General features: G+C 36.3%; 1 protein-coding gene and 1 pseudogene across 1 annotated transcript; both read left to right on the forward strand.

Annotated features, from left to right (window-relative positions):
• The first annotated feature begins 412 nt into the window (after nt 1-412).
• LOC143636936 (subtilisin-like protease SBT1.7 pseudogene) lies at nt 413-2,914 on the forward strand (annotated as a pseudogene).
• Nucleotides 2,915-15,505: 12,591 nt separating this feature from the next.
• LOC143636722 (putative DNA helicase MCM9) lies at nt 15,506-20,872 on the forward strand. Its single transcript, XM_077104241.1, has 19 exons — nt 15,506-15,604; nt 15,695-15,797; nt 16,002-16,137; nt 16,327-16,465; nt 16,630-16,696; nt 17,171-17,345; nt 17,440-17,539; nt 17,651-17,748; nt 17,853-17,918; nt 18,026-18,118; nt 18,898-19,008; nt 19,104-19,176; nt 19,252-19,318; nt 19,408-19,489; nt 19,582-19,703; nt 19,789-19,856; nt 19,922-20,079; nt 20,267-20,419; nt 20,543-20,872. Exons 1-19 carry the CDS (start codon nt 15,525-15,527, stop codon nt 20,614-20,616), a joined length of 1,965 nt encoding a protein of 654 aa, XP_076960356.1. The 5' UTR covers nt 15,506-15,524; the 3' UTR covers nt 20,617-20,872.
• The last annotated feature ends 147 nt before the right edge of the window (nt 20,873-21,019 follow it).

Raw genomic sequence — 21,019 nt, forward strand, 5'->3', positions numbered from 1 at the left:
TTTTATAATTAGTCATTTGTATTTTATTTGAACGTTGAATGGGTACACACTTTCTATTGAATAGTTTGCCTTTATTAATTATTATGATTATGATATTTTATCATATATATATAGTAGTGACACGAAAGTTCGTTGATGTTTCTTATAAGCTTAAATCCCCTTCAACATCAATAATTAAGAGAGAGAATAAATCAATAATTATGGTCAACCTCCGTAATTATTTATAGTCTTTGTAGATAACAAGCAAGTGGTATTGCCTTTCAAAAAGAAAATCACCTAAGTGATACGTAGTGTCCTATAATTACATTATCATCTCTTTAAATGGAATGCATCTAACCTTTAGGCAATCCAAACTACATATCTTAAGTTATCTTGGTTCTCATCTCAGTATCTCACAACATAGTCGGGCCAAATGGCACAACCTATGAATCTCTGTTTTGCCTTCTTTATTTTCACTTTCACAATGATATCAATCACATCTTCAGACGATCATCAATCTTACATTATTCTTATGGATAAATCAATGATGCCGTCACCCTTCCCTAATCACCATAACTGGTACACTTCTCTACTTTCATCACTTTCAGATGAAGTTCCCGCGACTCATCTCTACACATATAACCATGTCATGGACGGATTCAGTGCGGTCCTCACCAAGTCCCAGCTCAAGCAGCTTGATCAGATGCCCGGCCATCTTGCAACGTTTAAGGAAACACTTGGCCGACTTCAAACCACGCATACGCCTAAGTTTTTGGGACTAGATAAACATGCCGGGCTATGGCCGGTTTCTGATTTTGGTGAAGATATGATTATTGGCATATTCGACACCGGAATTTGGCCCGAAAGTGAGAGTTTTCATGACAAAGGAATGTCGGGAGTGCCTTCACGTTGGCGTGGAGCTTGTGAAGCCAAAGGTTTTTGTAACAAAAAGCTTATAGGCGCGCGTTCATTTAGCAAAGGGATAAAGCATCTAAAGGAACAAATCTCAACAACATACGACTATGATTCTCCTAGAGACTATTATGGGCATGGAACTCATACATCTTCAACAGCTGCTGGTAGTCTTGTTGAGTCTGCCAATTATTTCGGGTATGCCAATGGGACCGCTATTGGAATAGCACCGAAAGCCCGGTTGGCCATGTACAAAGTGTTGTTCTTAGAGAACTCATATCATGCTGCTGCGACTGACACCCTGGCTGGAATGGATCAAGCCATAGAAGATGGTGTGGACCTGATGTCTTTATCGTTAGTATTTGATGAGACATCGTTTTATAAAAACCCTATTGCAATTGGAGCATTTGCAGCTATGGTAAAAGGGATCTTTGTATCTTGCGCAGCTGGTAATGAAGGCCCTTATGCTTACACTATCTACAATGGAGCTCCATGGATCACTACCGTTGGTGCAGGAACAGTAGATCGAGATTTCGCTGCGTATGTTACACCAGGTGATCATAACTATGGGACCCTAATCGGGAAATCCGTTTTCCCGAAAGATCTGCTGGTAGAGAAGGTGCCAATCTACTATGGATATGGGAACCGAAGCAAAGAAACTTGTGCACAAAACTCCCTTGACCCCAAAGATATTAAAGGAAAATACATTTTATGTGACACTGATTATGTAACATCTTTTTATGAACTCAGAACCATTGGAGCTGCCGGAGCTATCTTGAGTTCAGACCTCGGTAAATTTTTTGGGCCAGAAACCTTCAGATTTCCGTTTGTTGTACTCGAACCGAAGTTTGGAAAACTGTTAAAGAAGTACATAATCAACACTAAGAGTGCGAGTATTAGCGTTAAGTATGGTGAAACTTTATTGGGTGTTAAGCCAGCTCCACAAGTTGCAGACTTTTCATCAAGAGGACCCAGCAACCAATCTCCATGGATCCTAAAACCCGATATTTTAGCTCCAGGAGTCGATATCTTGGCTGCGTGGGCACCAAATAGAAGAAGCGCACAAATTGGAGATGATTACTTGTTCAGTAATTACAAGCTCGATTCAGGTACATCCATGTCTTGTCCACATGTGGTAGGCGTAGCTGCGTTACTGAAATCAACCCATCATGACTGGAGTCCAGCTGCAATCAGGTCCGCAATGATGACAACAGCCGATATTCTCGACAACAACAATGGCATACTCCTGGATTTAAATAGCAGCAAACAAGGGACCCCTCTAGATTATGGTGCCGGGCATGTTAACCCAAACAGAGCCATGGATCCTGGTCTGGTTTACGACATTCATCCACATGATTACATAAACTATCTTTGTGCAATGAACTACACCAAGCAGGAAATTCGAATCATTTCGAAGAAATCCAAGATTGATTGTGCAAATGCGACTCTGGATCTCAACTACCCTTCATTTATTGTGATTTTAAACAATACGAAAGCCATGCGTTACACGTTTCAAAGAGTATTGACAAATGTGCGGACGCCAAGTTGTTCTTATCAAGTGAAGGTGAAAACTCCTCCTAGGGGTATGAATGTTATTGTGAAGCCTTCTATGATATTTTTTGAACAAAGATATAGTACAGCCAAGTTTGAGGTCATCGTTGATGTTGATATAAGTGGTGCTGCTATGACCAAGGATGGGTATTTCGGTAACTCTGGATATCTAAGTTGGTACGAGGTGAATGGAAGTCATGTTGTTTGGAGTCCGATTGTATCTGCAATTGCTTCTGTCGTGCAAACTTAAGTCCTTAAGATCAAGAAGTGTCAACAAATCAGCTTTCAATGCATATAAGCTTTAATACAAGTTTGTAAAATACAAGTATAATAAAATTTTAAATAGAAAGTATTCAATTAAGTAATAGGCTAAGTGCTAATAGATGAACCTCAACATATTTATTTTTGTCTTGTTCATGTAAGATACATATATAAAGCAGGTTTAAATGATTAAAACCTTGGCTTGTCTTGACGCTCTACGCGCATGTTTCGTTTTTCTTGTTTAATCATACGATTACTCCGATTCTTGACTAATTCAAATGTTTTATGTTTCATGTGAATGATTTATGTCGATATTAAACTATTTTGAATATGATAATTATGCTTCAACTCAATCAATTGAGTCAATTAAGTAATTTCAAAATATTTCAAGACCTTTTAATTATTTTGACCAATTCAAAACCTTTTGAATCATCTCTTGTACAATTCTCCTATAAATATGACCTCATTCCTTTGCATTCAGCTTTGCCACAATCTCAAGTTACGAAAATTCGTTGTAATTCTCTCATTTTGGTGTTCTTTGTTTACTTTGACTTTCAAAAGTTAAAACATTCAAATTTCATCTTTTATTCTTGTGTTCAATCCTTGGGTATGTTTGTGTTATTTTTCATCATTTAGAATGTGATGCCTTGTTGAAATTAATTTGACAAAGGTGTTAGTTCATTCAAAACGAACTCGGATCGCTTATGCGACTAGTCGGTCCAAGTTTGGAACTTTTATAATATTAACATATAAAACTTGACTCTTTCATCTTCAAAGTTCTAAAATAATATGTTATACATATCGGAATCTAACCCAACATAAAATCAAGTTTATGCCAGAACAAAAATGAACCACTCGCTTAACTCGTCTTTTATACCTTTTAGGCTCATTTCAGTTTTCTTGAAACGAGTCAAACTTATGGGCATGACTAAACTTTATCACAACTAAATCTTGTAAAAACTAAAAGTAACTTACTTAAAGATTTTGCGACGGAATATTTAGTATCAATTATAAACTATATATTTATTTTTCATACAATACCTTAGAACTCCAAACTACAAATCGAGCCATATTTCTTTACTTGTTACTTCATTCTTCATTTACTTTTCGTTGAACATAGAAACATTTTATATTTTTATATTATTACTTTCGTCACTCGCTTAAGTGTTTTGTTAACCTTCGAATCGCTTAACTTATCATGTGAGTTCCCCTTTTTCTATGTTTTTACAATATTTTGGGGTGTAGCACATTACGATTTCTTTCTTATTTCATTTATTCATGTTTATAAACCAATTCACGTATTTGTCATGCATGTTTTATTTATACATAAGTGTTTATGAACCCTGTGAATTACGTGTAACGTGTATACTTTTTTTGTTGGAAGAGATGCTTGCACATACTCATAGTGGGAGGGTCCGACGGGACGTACCCGTGCCACATAATTCTTTAACTTGTGTTGGAACGCACTATAATTCTCATTCCCATAGTATTTTGACTCGGGTTGAAAGAGCATGATGATCTATTTATTTATTTATAAATTTATTTTTTAACAATATGTTAAAGTTATACATTCTTGGCAAGTGAATTGATAACCATTTCTATATTATATATAATTAAATTTATGAATTCTCACCAACTTAATTGTTGACAAAATATATTATTTTCAACGTGATACAGGTTACGTGATGCAAGGAAGAAGAAAACTCAGTTGGACTTTTAGGTTTGTATATTAAAGAATATTGTTTGTATTTATCGATGTAATGTTATTTTATTTAAACCATCGTGTACTTGTGATTATTTGAAAGGGAATAAATATATATTGGTCACTTTTATAGTGTTTACGAGCGATGAACAATCTACATACCACCCAAGCATATAATTCATCTAAGTTCGGAGTGTGTGTGTGTGTGTGAGAGAGAGAGAGAGAGACACGTACGCACGCGCACACACACACACAGAAAGAGAAAGAGAGAAAAGATAATGGGTCTGATTTAGGTGCCAAACCTACGAATTTGATGAATACCTTCAACGTCATATCATATATCTATGGTTTCTATTTTCTGCCCCTTCTTTAAATCCTAGTTACGAAGGTACATGGTGGGCGAGGGAGAATGAGAGAAAAAACTTTGCTCTAGTCGTAAAGTGGCGATGGTGGCTGATATAATGATAAATATATTATGTTTTCCTTGTATACTTTATTTAATATTTAAGTTTTTATTCGTTTTTAGTTAAGATTTGTATACTACTAACATTATTGTGTTTTGTAGGTTCCGGGAGTTGATCATGGTCAAAAAGGGTGAAAAAGAGTCAAAATAGCCAAAAACGAGAAGCCGGAACGCATCAGGAAATGAACCAGAAGGAGAACCGGTCAGACCCCACCCCTCCCCCCAATATTGCACGTCGCGGCGCGCGACCAGAGGCCAGACATGGCCGCGCGGAGCCTAGACTCAATTATTCCAAAAAGCTTTCGATTTTTGTTAGCTTAAGGCCCAATTCACTATAAATACACCATTAACCTTAACCTGAAAGATACTCTACGAACAAGAGTCGAATTTGGAGTTTCTTGAAGCTTAGGATTGCAATATTTGTCGGTTTTAAAGGCAAGGAATCACCCAGGGAAGTGCTACTTGTTCAAGAACAAAGACTACGAGTTTTATCGCATTTAATCTTTCCTTTCAACTATTTTCTCCATGATTTCTTTTATCATTGTTTTGTTCGATATTAAGATGCTAGGCTAAACTTTATAGACTGCCTAGGCAGATGATGAACCATCGTTGATGTTTTGATTTTAGTTGGATTGTTTCTTTTCCGTTATGGTTTTGTGATTCAGTAAACTATTTGATTTTATTTAATTGATGCGTATGTGCACTTGGTTTTGCTTGTTATAGGATTTTGTTAGGTCATCTACTGTGTGTTTTTTACTAGTTTATAATTGAATTCGAATAAGATCATAAGAATAATATTATTAGTCAAACAAATAATAGTGTGTTGCTAAGCTAGAAAGGTGATAGGTTATTGTTAGATCTTTGTTGATTAAGATTGCTAGATTTAGTTCTTCGTAAGGAGTCCGTCTAGATTTGATTAACTAATATTGTCTAGCGAGTCAATTAAGTTTGTCAAATTACCTTTGATTTCCGCACTGTAAGGTAGGATTTTATTATAAAGGTACTCTATCATAATTAATTAGATAACCGTAAGGGAGTTTAATTTATAAAACTGGTGCGTCTTAAAACTTATTAGAAACCCATATGTGTCTTCTTGAGAATGGCCAGGGGTCATGTTCGGGTTTTCTTTTAGGTATCTATTTTACGATCCCAGTTCCATAACTATTATTTTCCAACTATTTGCTAACTAAAACTTTGGGATTCCAGCATAAGTGGTTTTTCATCATCATCTGAGTCAGCCAAATTTAATTCTTTTGTGTTTTATTATTTGTCTTTTCTTAATTAGTTATTTTTATTATTTTAATATTAATTAATTAAAAATCTCCCTTTAATAATTATAAAATAATTAGTCAAGTCAGTCAATTGAGTCTAATTAGTTAATTTACGTAATTTAAAGAGTCCGTGGGTTCGATATCCGGACTTACTAAGCTTTACTATAGTCAACCGGTACACTTTCCGGTTAGTAGTTTTAGTTAAATTTAAGAGTCTAGAATTTATTACTTATTGTATAGATTAGCGTGTTTTTATTTGACTACTTTTAGCACATCAGTGGCCGACGGAGATGAAGAGAAGCTCGATGGTGGTTCTTTCAAAGGTGGTGGCCGCTAATCCTGATTATTGATTTGGGCTAGTTTGCAAACCATTGTTGCCACCAATTAATTAGGTTAGGTGTGGTGGTGATGATGGTGGTGATTTCATAATGTGGTTGTGACTGATGGTTTTAATGTGTGATGGTGGTGGTGGTGACTGGCGGTTCAAGATGGGTGATGAAGAATGTTATGGATAAAGGGGATGGTGGTGGTAGAAATTTTGGTGATGGTTTTGTGTACTATTGGTGGGTCCCACACTATAATTAACTAATGGGTTAATTGAAAATATGTTCCCTATGGTGTGTAAGGCCCCGTTACCAGTAGCCCTACTTTGGTGTTGGATTTACTCATAAACGCAGTTCTTAATATCAGAGTTAATTAAAACATTCGCGGAACATTAAAACATTCATAAAACATTACATATAAATCCATAACTTTGTCTTAATAAAACATATTGTCTTTCAATTCAATTATAAATACTAAAACGTCTTTAATTCTTCAGATGCCAGACTTTATTCTTCTGCCACGTGCCCTTATCAAGCGAGCTGTCTCATCCTACTCACCTGCGTGCATACTAAAAGTCAGCTACGCTGAGTGAGTTCTAGTTAATCACGTATCATATAATACATACACTTACCTTCAATCATGCATCCGAAGATACATAATAATTACTTTTCTAACTTACTTTCATTTCATAATTTCATGCATATATTCATACTTTATTACTTTCATACTATATAGTTACTGTCCATTCTATCTCAGATATTATTAGGGTCTGGTCCCTCTTTCCTTTGTCTATCTCAGATATTTTAGGGTCTGGTCCCTTTCTTGTCTATCTCAGATATTATTAGGGTCTGGTCCCTTTTTACTTCACTATCTCAGATATTATAAAGGGTCTGGTCCCTCCTTCTCTATCTCAGATATTATTAGGGTCTGGTCCCTCTTTGTCCCTCTTTCTTCATCTTCGTATATACTATCTTTACATGCCCATAACATACATACTTTCTTTAATCATTCATACATATTCATATATTGTACGTATATCTATCATACACATTCATCTATCATAAACATACCTCCCTTGTTGGCACGTGCAATATCCGAAGATCGTTCACGTACCGACAAGCTTTCATTCACATTTAAGATATACATACATAACATATAAACCATATAAGGCATACACTTACCAGTTAAGGTAAGTGTATTAACTATCACATCGAGTATGCACACAGCCCCGAAAACATAACAAAGAAATGGGGCTAGAAACTCACCTGAATGCGGTTACGTTCACCGTTAATGGTAATTCCTTTCTTCAGTTGTGCACGGCTGACTGTATAATAATTACACGTATCAATTAACTATCACTACTCATATCATCTTTCTAGTCTTAGTTATTACCCACAACGAACGGGGTCCGGGGGCAGCGCCCCTGGCAGCGGGGTCTAGGGGCGGCAGCCCCTAGCAGGGTCCAAGGGGCAGAGCCCCTGGCTGGGGTCGAGCTGCCAGGTCAGCTTGGAAAAATTTTATTTACATTAACTTTCTTAACACATTTTTTTCACTAGGATTTTAATTCATTTTCTAATTCGTTAACTCATTCCTCATAACGATTTAAGTCTGTTTCATAATCCGATTCGTTACCGAACTTAACTTAAGCGAACTTAAGGTTCGGCGAACTTAAGGTTCAGCGAACTTATCAAGAGGCGAAGTTAACCACCCGACGAACTTAGCCTTAGGCAAACTTAGTACTCGACGAACATGCTTGGCGAACTTACTGGGGAACGAAGTGATCAGGAGCGAACTTGGCATGCAGCGAAGTTATCCACCTGCAGCCATGTTCCTCCCTAATCCTCCCCGTAATCACCATCGTTCAACTTGAAATCCCCGGGTATGGCGTTTAACCATCCTGCGATCATTCCTGTGGTCGTTTTGGATTTGATTTGGCCCGAAAACATGTAAAGTTTGGACCTTTAATTTCAAAAACGTTCAATACAAGACCTTCGGTTTATCTTAAACGATTCGTAAGCAGACGCGGGTTTTCTTAAGTTTGTTTCTAACATCAAGTTCGCAACTTTACGTTCCATTTACACCCGGTCTAATCTCGTTCTAAGTTTCACGACTAAACGTTTATAAAAACGTAAAGTTTAAGGTAAAAGACATACCTTTACGTGCTCGTTTGATCTTGGTTAGCTTGTTTAGGAACTCTAGATCTTGTATAAGTGTAAGGCCCCGTTACCGGTAGCCCTACTTTCGTGTTGGATTTACTCATAAACGCAGTTCTAAATATCAGAGTTAATTAAAACATTCGCGGAATATAAAAGCTTTCATAAAACATTTCATAACAAAACACGTCTTGTCTTAAAACATCATTTTGTCTTTCAAAATGAACGAAACATTAAACTTAAACGTCTTGAGTCTTCCGATGCCAGCCTCTTATTCAGTGCCACGTGTCTCCTCAAGCGAGCTGCCTCATCCTACTCACCTGCGTGCATACTAAAAGTCAGCTACGCTGAGTGAGTTCTAGTTAATCATACACTATACAATACACATAAACTTATATTCTTTCATTCATGCTTTCATATTTTCATACTTTCATACTTTCTTTTGTATTAACTTACTTTCATATCTTACGTTATAAAGAGCATTACGCCCTACATTCCTCGAGTATTATTAGGGCTCGGTACCCTCCTTCCTCGAGTATTATTAGGGCTCGGTACCCTCCTTCCTCGAGTATTATTAGGGCTCGGTACCCTCTTTTCTCGAATATTATTAGGGCTCGGTACCCTCTTTCCTCGAATATTAGTAGGGTTCGGTTCCCTAGTTCTCAAATATTAGTAGGGTCCGATTCCCTCTTCGTTACCATACAACCATACATCATACCTCGAGTATTATTAGGGCTCGGTACCCTCTTACCTTGAATATTAGTAGGGTTCGGTTCCCTAGTTCTCGAATATTAGTAGGGTTCGATTCCCTCTTCGTTACCATACAACCATACATCATACCTCGAGTATTATTAGGGCCCGGTAGCCTCTTCGTAACCATACAACCATCCTTTCCTTCTTTTATTAACTTTATCACATTCATACACATAAGCATACATATCATACTTACCTTATACTTAGCGTTACAACCTGACAGTACGTGCAATATCCGAAGATCGTTCACGTACCGTCAAGCCATCATTCATACATATCACATTATTCACATAAGGCGTACACTTATCTCTTAGGATAAGCGTATTAACAAACATATCGAGTATGCACACAGCCCCGAAAACATAACACATAATGGGGCTAGAAACTCACCTGAATCCTGTTACGCTCTCCGTTAATAGTTATTCCCTTCTTGAGCTGTGCACGGCTAACTGTATAATATTTACACGTATCAATTAACTACTACTACTCATGTTGTATTTCTATCTTTATATGACCCACAACGAACAGGGGTCCGGGGGCAGCGCCCCTGGCAGCGGGGTCTAGGGGCGGCAGCCCCTAGCAGGGTCCAAGGGGCAGAGCCCCTGGCTGGGGTCGAGCTGCCAGGTCAGTTTGGAAAAATTTTATTTCCATTAACTGTCTTAACACATTTTTCATTAGGTTTTTAATTTATTTTCTAAGCGAACTTAACTTTAGGCGAAGTTAAACCTTAAGCGAACTTAGCTTTAGGCGAAGTTATCAGTTAGGCGAACTTGGCCTTAGGCGAAGTTATCAGTTAGGCGAACTTGGCCGTAGGCGAAGTTATCAATTAGGCGAACTTGGCCTTAGGCGAAGTTATCAATTAGGCGAACTTGGCCTTAGGCGAAGTTATTGATTAGGCGAACTTGGCCGTAGGCGAAGTTATCAATTAGGCGAACTTGGCCTTAGGCGAAGTTACCAGTTAGGCGAACTTGGCCGTAAGCGAAGTTATGCTTTGAAGGCGAAGTTATCAGTTTGCAGGCGAAGTTGCCCAGTTCGCAGGTGAAGTTGCCCAGTTCAGCTACGGGTTTGGTTTTTATCAAGCATTTTGGCGATTTTAATACCCTTGTTATGGTTCGACATCACCCACTAACGTTCCCTAACCATTTTCGGTCGTATATATATCCCGTATATACTATAAAGCTTGGATCTTTAAGCTTAAGGACATTCAAAAGGCTAAACATTCAATAAAACGTGAACTTTAAAGGTCAAGAACATACATTTTATACGTTCGGTGTGGTCGCGGTTTGCTTGGTTATCTCGTATATTGAAGATCTAATAATGGTCGGCTTGATTCTTGGTCTCGGATGTCTCTCTCTCTCTCGGCCGAATATGGTGTAGTGTATGTGTGTGTTTTTGAGTGTGTAGAGATTATGATGGAAATGAAATGAGGGTTTAGGGTTTTAGGTTGGTTTAGGGGATATTTATATCCCTTAAAGCCCATGGACCTAAGGCCCATTCTCATTTAACCCATCTTAATTAATCTAAGTCCATGATCCGTTCTTTACTCGACATTAATTAATTAATAACGCGAAATTACTAAACGTAACTTTCTTTATTTAACATTATAAATTTTAGGATGTTACAATAAGACTCGAATAACGAAGATCTAATCACAACTAACGTTTACTCGCTCTCGGATCTCGCTCGTCTCTCTCTCTCTCTCGGCCGTATATGGTGTGGGGTGTGTGTAGGCAATATGGATGAATGGAATGAGGATTAGGGTTTTAGGGTGGTTTAAGGGGTATTTATATCCCTTAAAGCCCATGGACCTAAGGCCTATTCCCTTTAATCCATCTTAATTAGTCCAAGTCCATGATCTTTATTAATACCGATTAATTATTTAGGCCCAATAACTAAACGCGACTTTCTTTTATTAAATATGAAAATTTAGGATGTTACATGGTGGAACCCAAAACGCATGTTCCAACCTCGTGGTTACATTTTTGCATATATGAGCCCTGTGGTGGTCATTTTTTTCAATTGGGATCCCGCCGTGAACCCAAAGTTTGTTTTTCTGCGAAAAGACCATTCTACCTTTGCAATTTGCAATCTCGTGGTTTTAAATACATACAATTTGTAACACCGCGTATATAACCCTATAAGATTTTAGCCAAATGAACTAACTTATAAAGTATAGGGACTAAACTTAAAAAATCTAAAATCTTCATCCATCGCGATACGCGATGGGATCAACATTAAGCCCATCACGTAGCGCTATGGACTGGCACAAAGACCCAGTTTTGGGCAGCGTAGCGATACGCAATAGCGCACCCTATGGGACCATCGTGTAGCGCAATGACAAGGATAAGTACCGGGGACACTTTTCCAATCATGTGTCAACATGTGGCACGATATGACAGGCCACGTGTCACCACCAGATAAGGCGGCGTCAAATTGCGACGTCGCGATACGCGACGGGCTAAGAAGAAACCCATCGCGTATCGCGATGGGTCACCAGAAACTCCTATAAAAGGGGGAGACGGGTATGAGGCTTTCTCATCCCAAACTCACTTTCATTTACACACACATAGTATAGAAAGGAGTGCCCAATTGCTGTGATGAAGCGACGTGCCATTTTTTCGAAGTTCGTGCAAGTTTAGAAGTTATAATCGAATAACAATCACATAAGCGAGTAGATAAAGATCCTACCATCAAGTTTTTCTTAGTGTTATCATTCCAAATATATGTATTAAGGTAGGAGTTACGTTTAAGTTATTTGATTTATAGCTTAGACAATCAATCGAGGCTATGGCCTTTAACCTTGAATGTATTTTATAAGTATTCTATAATAATTCATAAACGAGTTTTCATAAACGTTACTTCATAATGAAGTAATTTTAACAAAGATATATTTTGACGGGCATGTAATAAACTGTAAGGGGGATATCATTAGTAAACCGAGGGACCATTTACTTACCTGGAGAAACTTACCAACGTGTTATAACCTATTAAGCCAAAACATGCTACATCAAACGTCACATAAAAACTAAGTGTTTTCATTCACAATCAAAGATAAACGATTTCAAGGTTAAGCTTAGAAATCGTAGCTTAATCAAGAAACACCATTCAAAATATTTATACAAACCTATTTATGTGTAGGTTAAATATCATTCTCATTCACAGTCAAGGTTTCAAACGCACACTGATGGTACAGGTGAATACGTTAGCCTTTGCAATCAGTCAAAACATATTCTATACTCGATAAGATGAACGGGTGTTTGTCTTAACGAGTCAGTCAACGTTTACATGAGATTATGTGATCTCTAAAACGTTATAATACAAAGTACAAAATAAAATCAACTCAGACCGAATACGCATGCGTCTGGATCCAAACATAACTGTTCAGCCTAATGAGTCAAAGGCTACGTGGCCGCGGGCTAACGGTCATGACTAATTCTCCATTAAGGGCTACGTGGCTCGGAGAACATAATTGTGTGTGTAGGGCAGTGGTAAATATACCGGAAGTAGAAATACTTCGCTGAGTTTGTCAAGAAAACTATGTTTGTATTGTAACTATAATTCAAATGTTTATAAAGAGTCATACGTGTTCACCAGCATATAGCTGACGTATGTTTCCAACCCATTGCAGGTAATTAAGCATTAGTAGCTATAGAAAGGATTGGAGTCTTATGAAGATAGAAACGCGTTACAAGATGGCTCTGTTTTTGATATAAAATCCTTGTAATATGAAACATATATTTTGTAAACCGATACTTGGGTATTTAATTCCCAAGTAAATATTCAATGTAAATTAATTTTATATTCAACCTAAAATCTTTCGCTAAAATTAACCCATAAACTCTGATATATTTACAAAACATATACCAACTTGTGGTCACACGCCTAGGCCCTAAGTCGGGGTGTGACACAATTTGGACCCTTTGTTTGCTAGCATATATTCCCACTAACAGTTTTAACCAACCGAATGTTGACTTTTAAGGTTGACTATCTTGAACTCGTTGACCTTTATTGTAAGCTTCTTATTACAATCTACTAAACATTAATAATTATAATCTTGACTATCTAAACTTATTATATGTATAAAACTAACTAAATTTACATGAAATAAAAATTTTACATAGTTTGACTTTCCTAAGTCAAACTTTGACTTTACACAACCTTAACCAATTGAAACACAAGGTTCACACATACATGTATATACATTCAAATCCTTACAATACACACTACACACAGTGTGACTTTCCTAGGTCAACTGTGACTTTTCATACATTCAAATCCATACAATACATACATATACACACAGATACACAAATACATGTATATACACAAATACATACATGTATATACACATACACATATATATACATAGATATATATATATACACACACATACACACAAATTCACAAATACATGTATATACACAGATACACACATAAATATACACACATATACACACATACATGTATATACACCTACACATACACACACACATATATGTATGTATACGCATATGCATATATGTATTATCTATGCATACATAGATGTATTTATATATACATACATACACATACACATATATGTATACACAAATGCATACATTTATACGTACATACATACATACATATATACATAGATGCATACATACATAAAAAGACTGTTATGCTCCTACATAAATAAACATACACACATTGCAAGTACTTCATTCCTTAACTAATTAGTTTGTTATTATTGTTCTACAAAGTCAATAAATGCATCTAGTTATACATACTGGTTATACATACATGCATACATAAAAATGTTATGCCCATGCATAAATAAACAAACACACATGGCAAGCACTTGATTCCTTAACTAATTACTTTGTTATTGTTGTTCTATCAAGTCAACAAATGCATCTAATTATACATACATACATACATACAATCATACATACATACATACGTACATACTAATTATACATACATACACCTAATAAAATCTAACAAAGCACTTGACTCATTAATACAATCACACATACAGCTAGTTATGCGCATACAACATACATATGTACACAGTTTTACAAATTCATATACACAAAAACAAGCATACATCTGGATACAGACACAATCACAATCACACCCAGATTAATCATACACAAGTTAATACAACATTGCCCTTACATAAATAGATTACCGGTCTAGTTGTTGATACAAAATGCCCTAATTAGTATAATACAAAATACATGATAATAAGCCTAGGTCATAAATAGTTAAGTTGATAATATACAAAACAACTAAACCACCAACTACTTAGACCCTACTTGATTTGATCCTGGTCACCTGTTTGAAACCGGAAATTGTAGATCCGGTATGGCTGGGTTTTCACCAAAACCACCAACTCAAGTTCTCGGTGGTCAAAGTTAACATCCAGCCAAATCACGACTATAAAAGCAATAACATAGTCCCCTCAATTTCAGAGCATCAACATAAAACTGAAGTTAAGTTAAAATTGTGAATTTTGATACTTGTGAAAAATGTGGTATTAAGGATTGAATCAAAAATCCAAGCCATCATCTTGATCGGGAAGGCGTGATACGACGGTGGGAGACGACGACGGTGAAAAAACGGCGAGGATGATGGCGGGGGACGGGATGGTTAAATTAAGGTTGTAAGTTGCGATGGGGGGGGGGGGATATGGAGCTAAGGTTTTGTTTAGGGGTGAAAATATGTTAATACCCCTTAAACTAACGGACGCAACAACCGTTAGTTAACGGTTGGGTGCGATTGCAAAAAAATTACCAACACAGGGCCATATATGCGAAAATGTCACCATGGAGTTGAAACCTGCGTTTCGGGTTCCACCATAGGGACCATGCTTATTTGCAATGAACTCTTAACTAAAACTAATTAATACTATTATTACCTATTGTTATTGTGTTAAATAAAACGGGGGGCATTCATGTGATTTCACAAAGAAGTTAATGGAATCAATGGATGATGTTAGTCAATAATATACACACTGTTAAAACTGAAAACTAAGAGGACTCATAGGGTGGGTTAAACAAAGGTAGATGAAATACAAATACAATCATTGTAACTTGTTTCTTTATTTTGTTTTCCCGTCAAAGCACTAGCAGCATCAGTTGATGGGACCGGAGAAGATACTATCGGAGTTGATGACGGAGTATTATTCCGATCAGCTCCAATCAATCATTCTCTCCGAAGATCACCGTCTTCATTACCCCATTTATGTCGAGTATCTATCTATCCATCCCAAACTAACTAAATTAGGGCTGGCTCAGTAATTAATTGATTGATTATTTATTGTGTTCTTTGGTTTTATCAGTTTCGCTGAAGTGATGGACCATGATTCTTTACTCGCTCATGAGATCCTGTTTGCACCAAAGGACTTCTTGCCTGTGCTCGATAACGCAGCCAAATTGGCTCAGGTTTATTAGAATCTACTATTCTACTTCTTTGCCAAAAACCCAAAGTGTTTCAATTTCGGTCAATAGGGGTAATTATTATAATGGTCCAACCGGGTCGATTAAAAATATATTATTATGGTTCGGGTTGGTTTAAAAAATGGAATAAACATCATAAGTTGAAAAAATTCAAGTCATTTGACTACCATTCCTTCATTTGGGATTTAGGAGACTGTTTTTGAACGTCTTAAGACAAATTGGGAGCATGAAAGTCAAAAGGAAGGCGTAGATCATCCACCTGCAAGTATTAAGGAATTTGTGCATGTTCGGATTGAAGTTCGTGGCCCAGTGCTTGATTATCCTGGTACATAGGTCTTCATTGAATCTTGTTATTCTTGATCATTTCTTCATTATTGCACATACAGAGGATACATGTAAGATGCTCAGTCAGTCTAGCTGAATGTGACTTGCCTATAAGAACAAATTTCCTTTTGTAAAGTAGACTTTGTTTCTACACGTTGAGAACTTATTAATATTTACTTGGATTATGTAGAATTTTGTCCAACCATTGGACGCATACGTGTGAAGCATCGGGGCATACTTCTGACTCTAAAGGGAACTGTAATTAGATCTGGAGCGCTTAAGATGATAGAAGGGGAGAGGGAGTATGAATGTCGGAAATGTAAATACAGGTTGCAATTCTTTGGACTGTTTTTTCTTGTTTAATTAGTTATAAAAGATCATTATATCATGCAAATCGATGGGATTATCCCTTTTTTATACATCCTGTTAGCAACTTTCTTGTATCTAGATGTTTCTTGGTGTTGTGCTACTAATGGGAGATGTTAATGTGTAGGTTTAAGGTTCAGCCTGAACTGGAAAGCAGGAATTCTATACCAAAGCCAATATTTTGTCCATCTAAGGTTATTATCAACTCACTCTTTGTATAATGATGCGTATTGCGTAGGTTTAATTCTTTTTTAGTACTAATGAACTTGGTTTTAAAACGCGCGTAAGGCAGGGCCTCATGTAATTATAAGTCAAAATTAGGGTCTGTAGGAGGCTAATATGTAATAACAAAAGGGTTAAGAAATTATGAAAGGTTGATATGTAAAACAAACTGGAGAGATGCAGCTTGTGGTTGTATTAAAGCTTATTTGGTTGTACATCGAGAAACACTTCACGCTTTTTTAAACCAAAGTGGAGAGATGCAGCCTCGGTTTTTTGGACCTAAACACGTGTTAGCGTGTCATGCCTTTTTAAACCAACATAATGAAGGAAAAGACATACTGGTGTTGAGTTGTTGGTATTTATGTTTTGTTTTTGTTTTTTTGGTAAATATCTATGCTTTGTGCTTTCAATCTATGTTTTGAGTATACTTATTGTTCACTTAACAGAAAGACAAATACTGTGAAAGCACCAGTTTCCAGCTTCTAGAGGGCAACAAAGTGTGTCATGATTACCAAGAGATAAAGATCCAAGAAAGCACTCAGGTTTTAGGTGTTGGGGCAATCCCGCGTTCAATTCCTGTTATTCTTCAGGATGATCTTGTTGATGTTGTTAAAGCCGGAGGTACTGCATATTACTTTTGTTTTTACTTTTAGGTTCTACATAATGCTTGCCAGTTATGTTCTTTAAATACCATTCTGTTAAATGTTATTTGCAGATGATGTAATTGTCACGGGAATTTTGACAGCTAAATGGTCTCCGGATATTAAGGATGTTCGCTGTGACCTTGAACCTGTATTAGTGGCTAATTACATAAGGTATTATGTAGTTTCTTCTTTACTCTTAGTTAAGCTTGTAAGGGAAGATAAACATATCTGCAATTATCATATTTTTACATCTTTTTATTAACTTAGATTTTGTTGTTTTAGACGAATAAACGAGATAAAGTTGGATATTGAAATCCCTGCTGAAGTTATTCAGCAATTCGAAAATTTTTGGTCTGAATTCAAAGACGCGCCATTAAGTGGTAAGATCACATTGCTTGATGGTAACAATAAATTAGTAATGATCAATTAGAACATCTCTGAATACCTAATCGGTGGTTAAAATCACATCATATTATCTCTACAGGTAGAAATGCTATTCTTCGAGCTATTTGTCCACAAGTTTATGGTCTCTTTACTGTGAAGGTAGCAGGTAACTTCTTTCAAAATTCAAAACTGATTTTGCGTTTTTTCCTTTTAACTAGCCACTGATTAATTGATGAGTTAATTAGTTATGAGTGCAATTAATGTTTATTGTAGTTGCCTTGACACTTATTGGAGGAGTGCAACATGTTGATGCTTCTGGGACAAAAGTTCGAGGCGAGTCCCATCTTCTTTTGGTTGGAGATCCAGGTAAAATATTTATGCCAAAAATCCAGATCTAGATTTGAAGAAGAAAATCCCTAAAATAGCCTAGTATGACCATATATTTCCAAAAATACCCTAGGTTTACAAAAAATCCCCAAAAAAGCCCATTTTTTCCGTCAGATCCGACGGAATTTCAACACCATCTGACGTAATTTGTCGACCTTTAAATTCGCGCCACGTGTCAACGTATTATTGGATCTGACGGAATTCGTTAAAGATTCGTCGGATCCGACGGAATTTACCCCTAAACCTCCATAACCAACCTCCATCTCCATGCTCCCTATTTCTTCACAAAAACAAGTAAATCAATTGTGCAAATCGCTTAGTTTTTCGTGGAGAACACAACCATAGTGTTCAATTTCAATCTAGAACTCAAAATAAAAAACCCCCAAATTTAAAATCTAGGGTTCGACGAACAAATTAAACAGTCGGATCTGACGGAAGCATGTACTGAACCGTCAAATCCTACTGTTTATTATTACGTCGTCTAAAACACGAAATCCATCGGGTAGCTTAAAAAACATCGGATCCGCCAGAAAATTTGAATACATGTCAACATCTGATAGGCTATGCTAATCCGTCAGATCAGTTCTTGTTTCGTCGGCTCCGGAGGAAAAAACAGGCTATTTTGGGGATTTTTTGAAAATATAATCTATTTCTTGAAAAAGTTGGTCAAAATAGGCTATTTTGGGAATTTTCCTTGAATTAAAGCATTTTTAGAGGGGATAATTGACTTTTCAAATATTTAAGTTATTTAGGTACAGGGAAGTCTCAGTTTTTGAAATTTGCTGCTAAGTTGAGCAAAAGATCTGTTATCACTACTGGGTTGGGAAGCACTAGTGCAGGATTGACAGTTACAGCAGTTAAAGATGGAGGTGAGACTTGCTCTTGTAGTAAATCATATACGACAGATAACGTGCTTAAAATCGGTCAAAGAATAAGTTTGACTGGTGAGCTTTTTATTTTGAAGGTGAATGGATGTTAGAAGCTGGTGCCCTTGTCTTAGCTGATGGTGGACTCTGTTGCATTGATGAGTTTGATAGGTAATTAGTTGCATTAACAACTAAATTAATAATCGTAATTTATTTTAACATAAAAAAACATATTTTATGTAACAGCATGAGGGAACATGATAGAGCTACTATACATGAGGCAATGGAGCAGCAGACTATAAGCGTTGCTAAGGTAGTCTACGTATTAATATTTCATTCTGTCTTTGTTGCTATTATATATTTGTTACATTTATATAATTTTACAACCTATTTCATTTTCAGGCTGGTCTTGTAACTACTCTCAGTACAAGAACTATAGTCTTCGGTGCAACAAATCCCAAAGGCCAATATGATCCTGATCAATGTATTGTTTCCAATCTTGGAATTATTAAGTTTTACTGTTCATGATAACTAATATAAATTGTTTGTTGTTTTTTCTTTTCTAATAAAATTCAGCTCTATCTGTCAACACTACATTATCTGGACCTTTAATCAGTAGATTTGATATAGTCCTGGTTCTTTTGGACACAAAAAATCCAGACTGGGATAAAGTTGTCTCAGATCATATTCTTGATCAGGTACCAACTAGCCCACTGTATGTTGCATGTACTCTATTAAACATTTACACATGCGCTTAATCTTGATTGTGGTCTCTATGCACAGGCAGAACCAGAAAAAGACAAATTTCATGAAGACATTAGTAAAAAGTGGCCTCTTTCCTTGCTCCGAAGGTGCAATTTCACACACTAATAGTCTGCTGAAATAGTGGAGATAAATGATGTAATTATGTTTGCAGATATATTCACTTTGTAAAAGGGCATTTTAGGCCAACTTTAACCAAAGAAGCAGAAAATGTTATTTCTAGATATTATCAGCTACAAAGAAGATCTGCAACAGAAAATGCAGCAAGAACCACTGTTCGAATGCTCGAAAGTTTGATTCGACTTGCCCAAGGTACAAGTTTTCCTTCATTTCAAACGGGTCAAATCAACTTTTTAAAAGAAATGAGTCAAACGGGTCAATCTGAAACAGATTGAAATTTGCCCAAGTGTAATATTAAATGAATGCAATTTGCTAAAATGTTTCATTCAAATATGTTTATGATAATTGTGACCATATCTAACATATTAACATATTGTAGCGCATGCGAGATTGATGTTCAGAAATGAAGTGACTCGATTAGATGCCATAACAGCAATATTATGCATCGAGTCATCTATGACAACATCAGCCATTGTTGATAGTTCTGGGAATGCACTGCACTCCAATTTTTCCGATGACCCTGATCAAGAATGTATCCTTTTAATTTTATGCATCTTCTTACTAAAAGAATGAAAGAAATTTAAACTAGCAATATCATCAAATTGAGTTGTTAATTCGAATGATTAAATTGTGAATTCCTTGACTAAAGGTGCAGATGCCATGCAAGAAAAACAGATTCTTGCAAAGCTCAATTCTTTTGACGAGTTTGCAGATATAGTTAGCATGTGAATCTGGTCAACATGGTCAAATTGGCCTATGTATCATAGTTGCAGTATAATGTTCTTGATAATGCTGACACGAGTGTGGTGTTTGGTTGATGCATATTGAAATGAAGAAACGAGCATCATTTTGTATAAGTGTTTGGTTTGTGAATTTTTTAAATTTGACCACTAGCCAAATATTACCTCTTCAACAGAATAAATATTAGATACATGAGTAATGTTCCTATGTATCGTACACGAAATTATTGTCACATTAGTAGTTTGGTAGGGTAATTCAGTTTGATTTTTTAAGCTAAAATCAAAATGCATATGTAAAACATAGTGTATCTATTGTTTTAATATGATGATTACAAAAAGTCAAATGATTTGTTGGAGGGTACGAGAACTACACATTATAAGAAGGGAGGCAG

The sequence above is a fragment of the Bidens hawaiensis genome, unplaced genomic scaffold, assembly GCF_021521415.1.
Source record: "Bidens hawaiensis isolate Kalapana, Puna unplaced genomic scaffold, B.hawaiensis_p1.1 tig00000599_1, whole genome shotgun sequence".
NCBI lineage: Eukaryota > Viridiplantae > Streptophyta > Magnoliopsida > Asterales > Asteraceae > Bidens > Bidens hawaiensis.

Excerpts from the sequence above, each read along its gene's own strand:
- LOC143636722 (XM_077104241.1), top strand. The coding sequence starts at position 15,525 with ATGACGGAGTATTATTCCGATCAGCTCCAATCAATCATTCTCTCCGAA. Across the intron at positions 17,346-17,439 it reads TGATGTTGTTAAAGCCGGAG|ATGATGTAATTGTCACGGGA; the intron begins GTACTGCATATT and ends TGTTATTTGCAG. Across the intron at positions 17,919-18,025 it reads CTTTACTGTGAAGGTAGCAG|TTGCCTTGACACTTATTGGA; the intron begins GTAACTTCTTTC and ends TGTTTATTGTAG.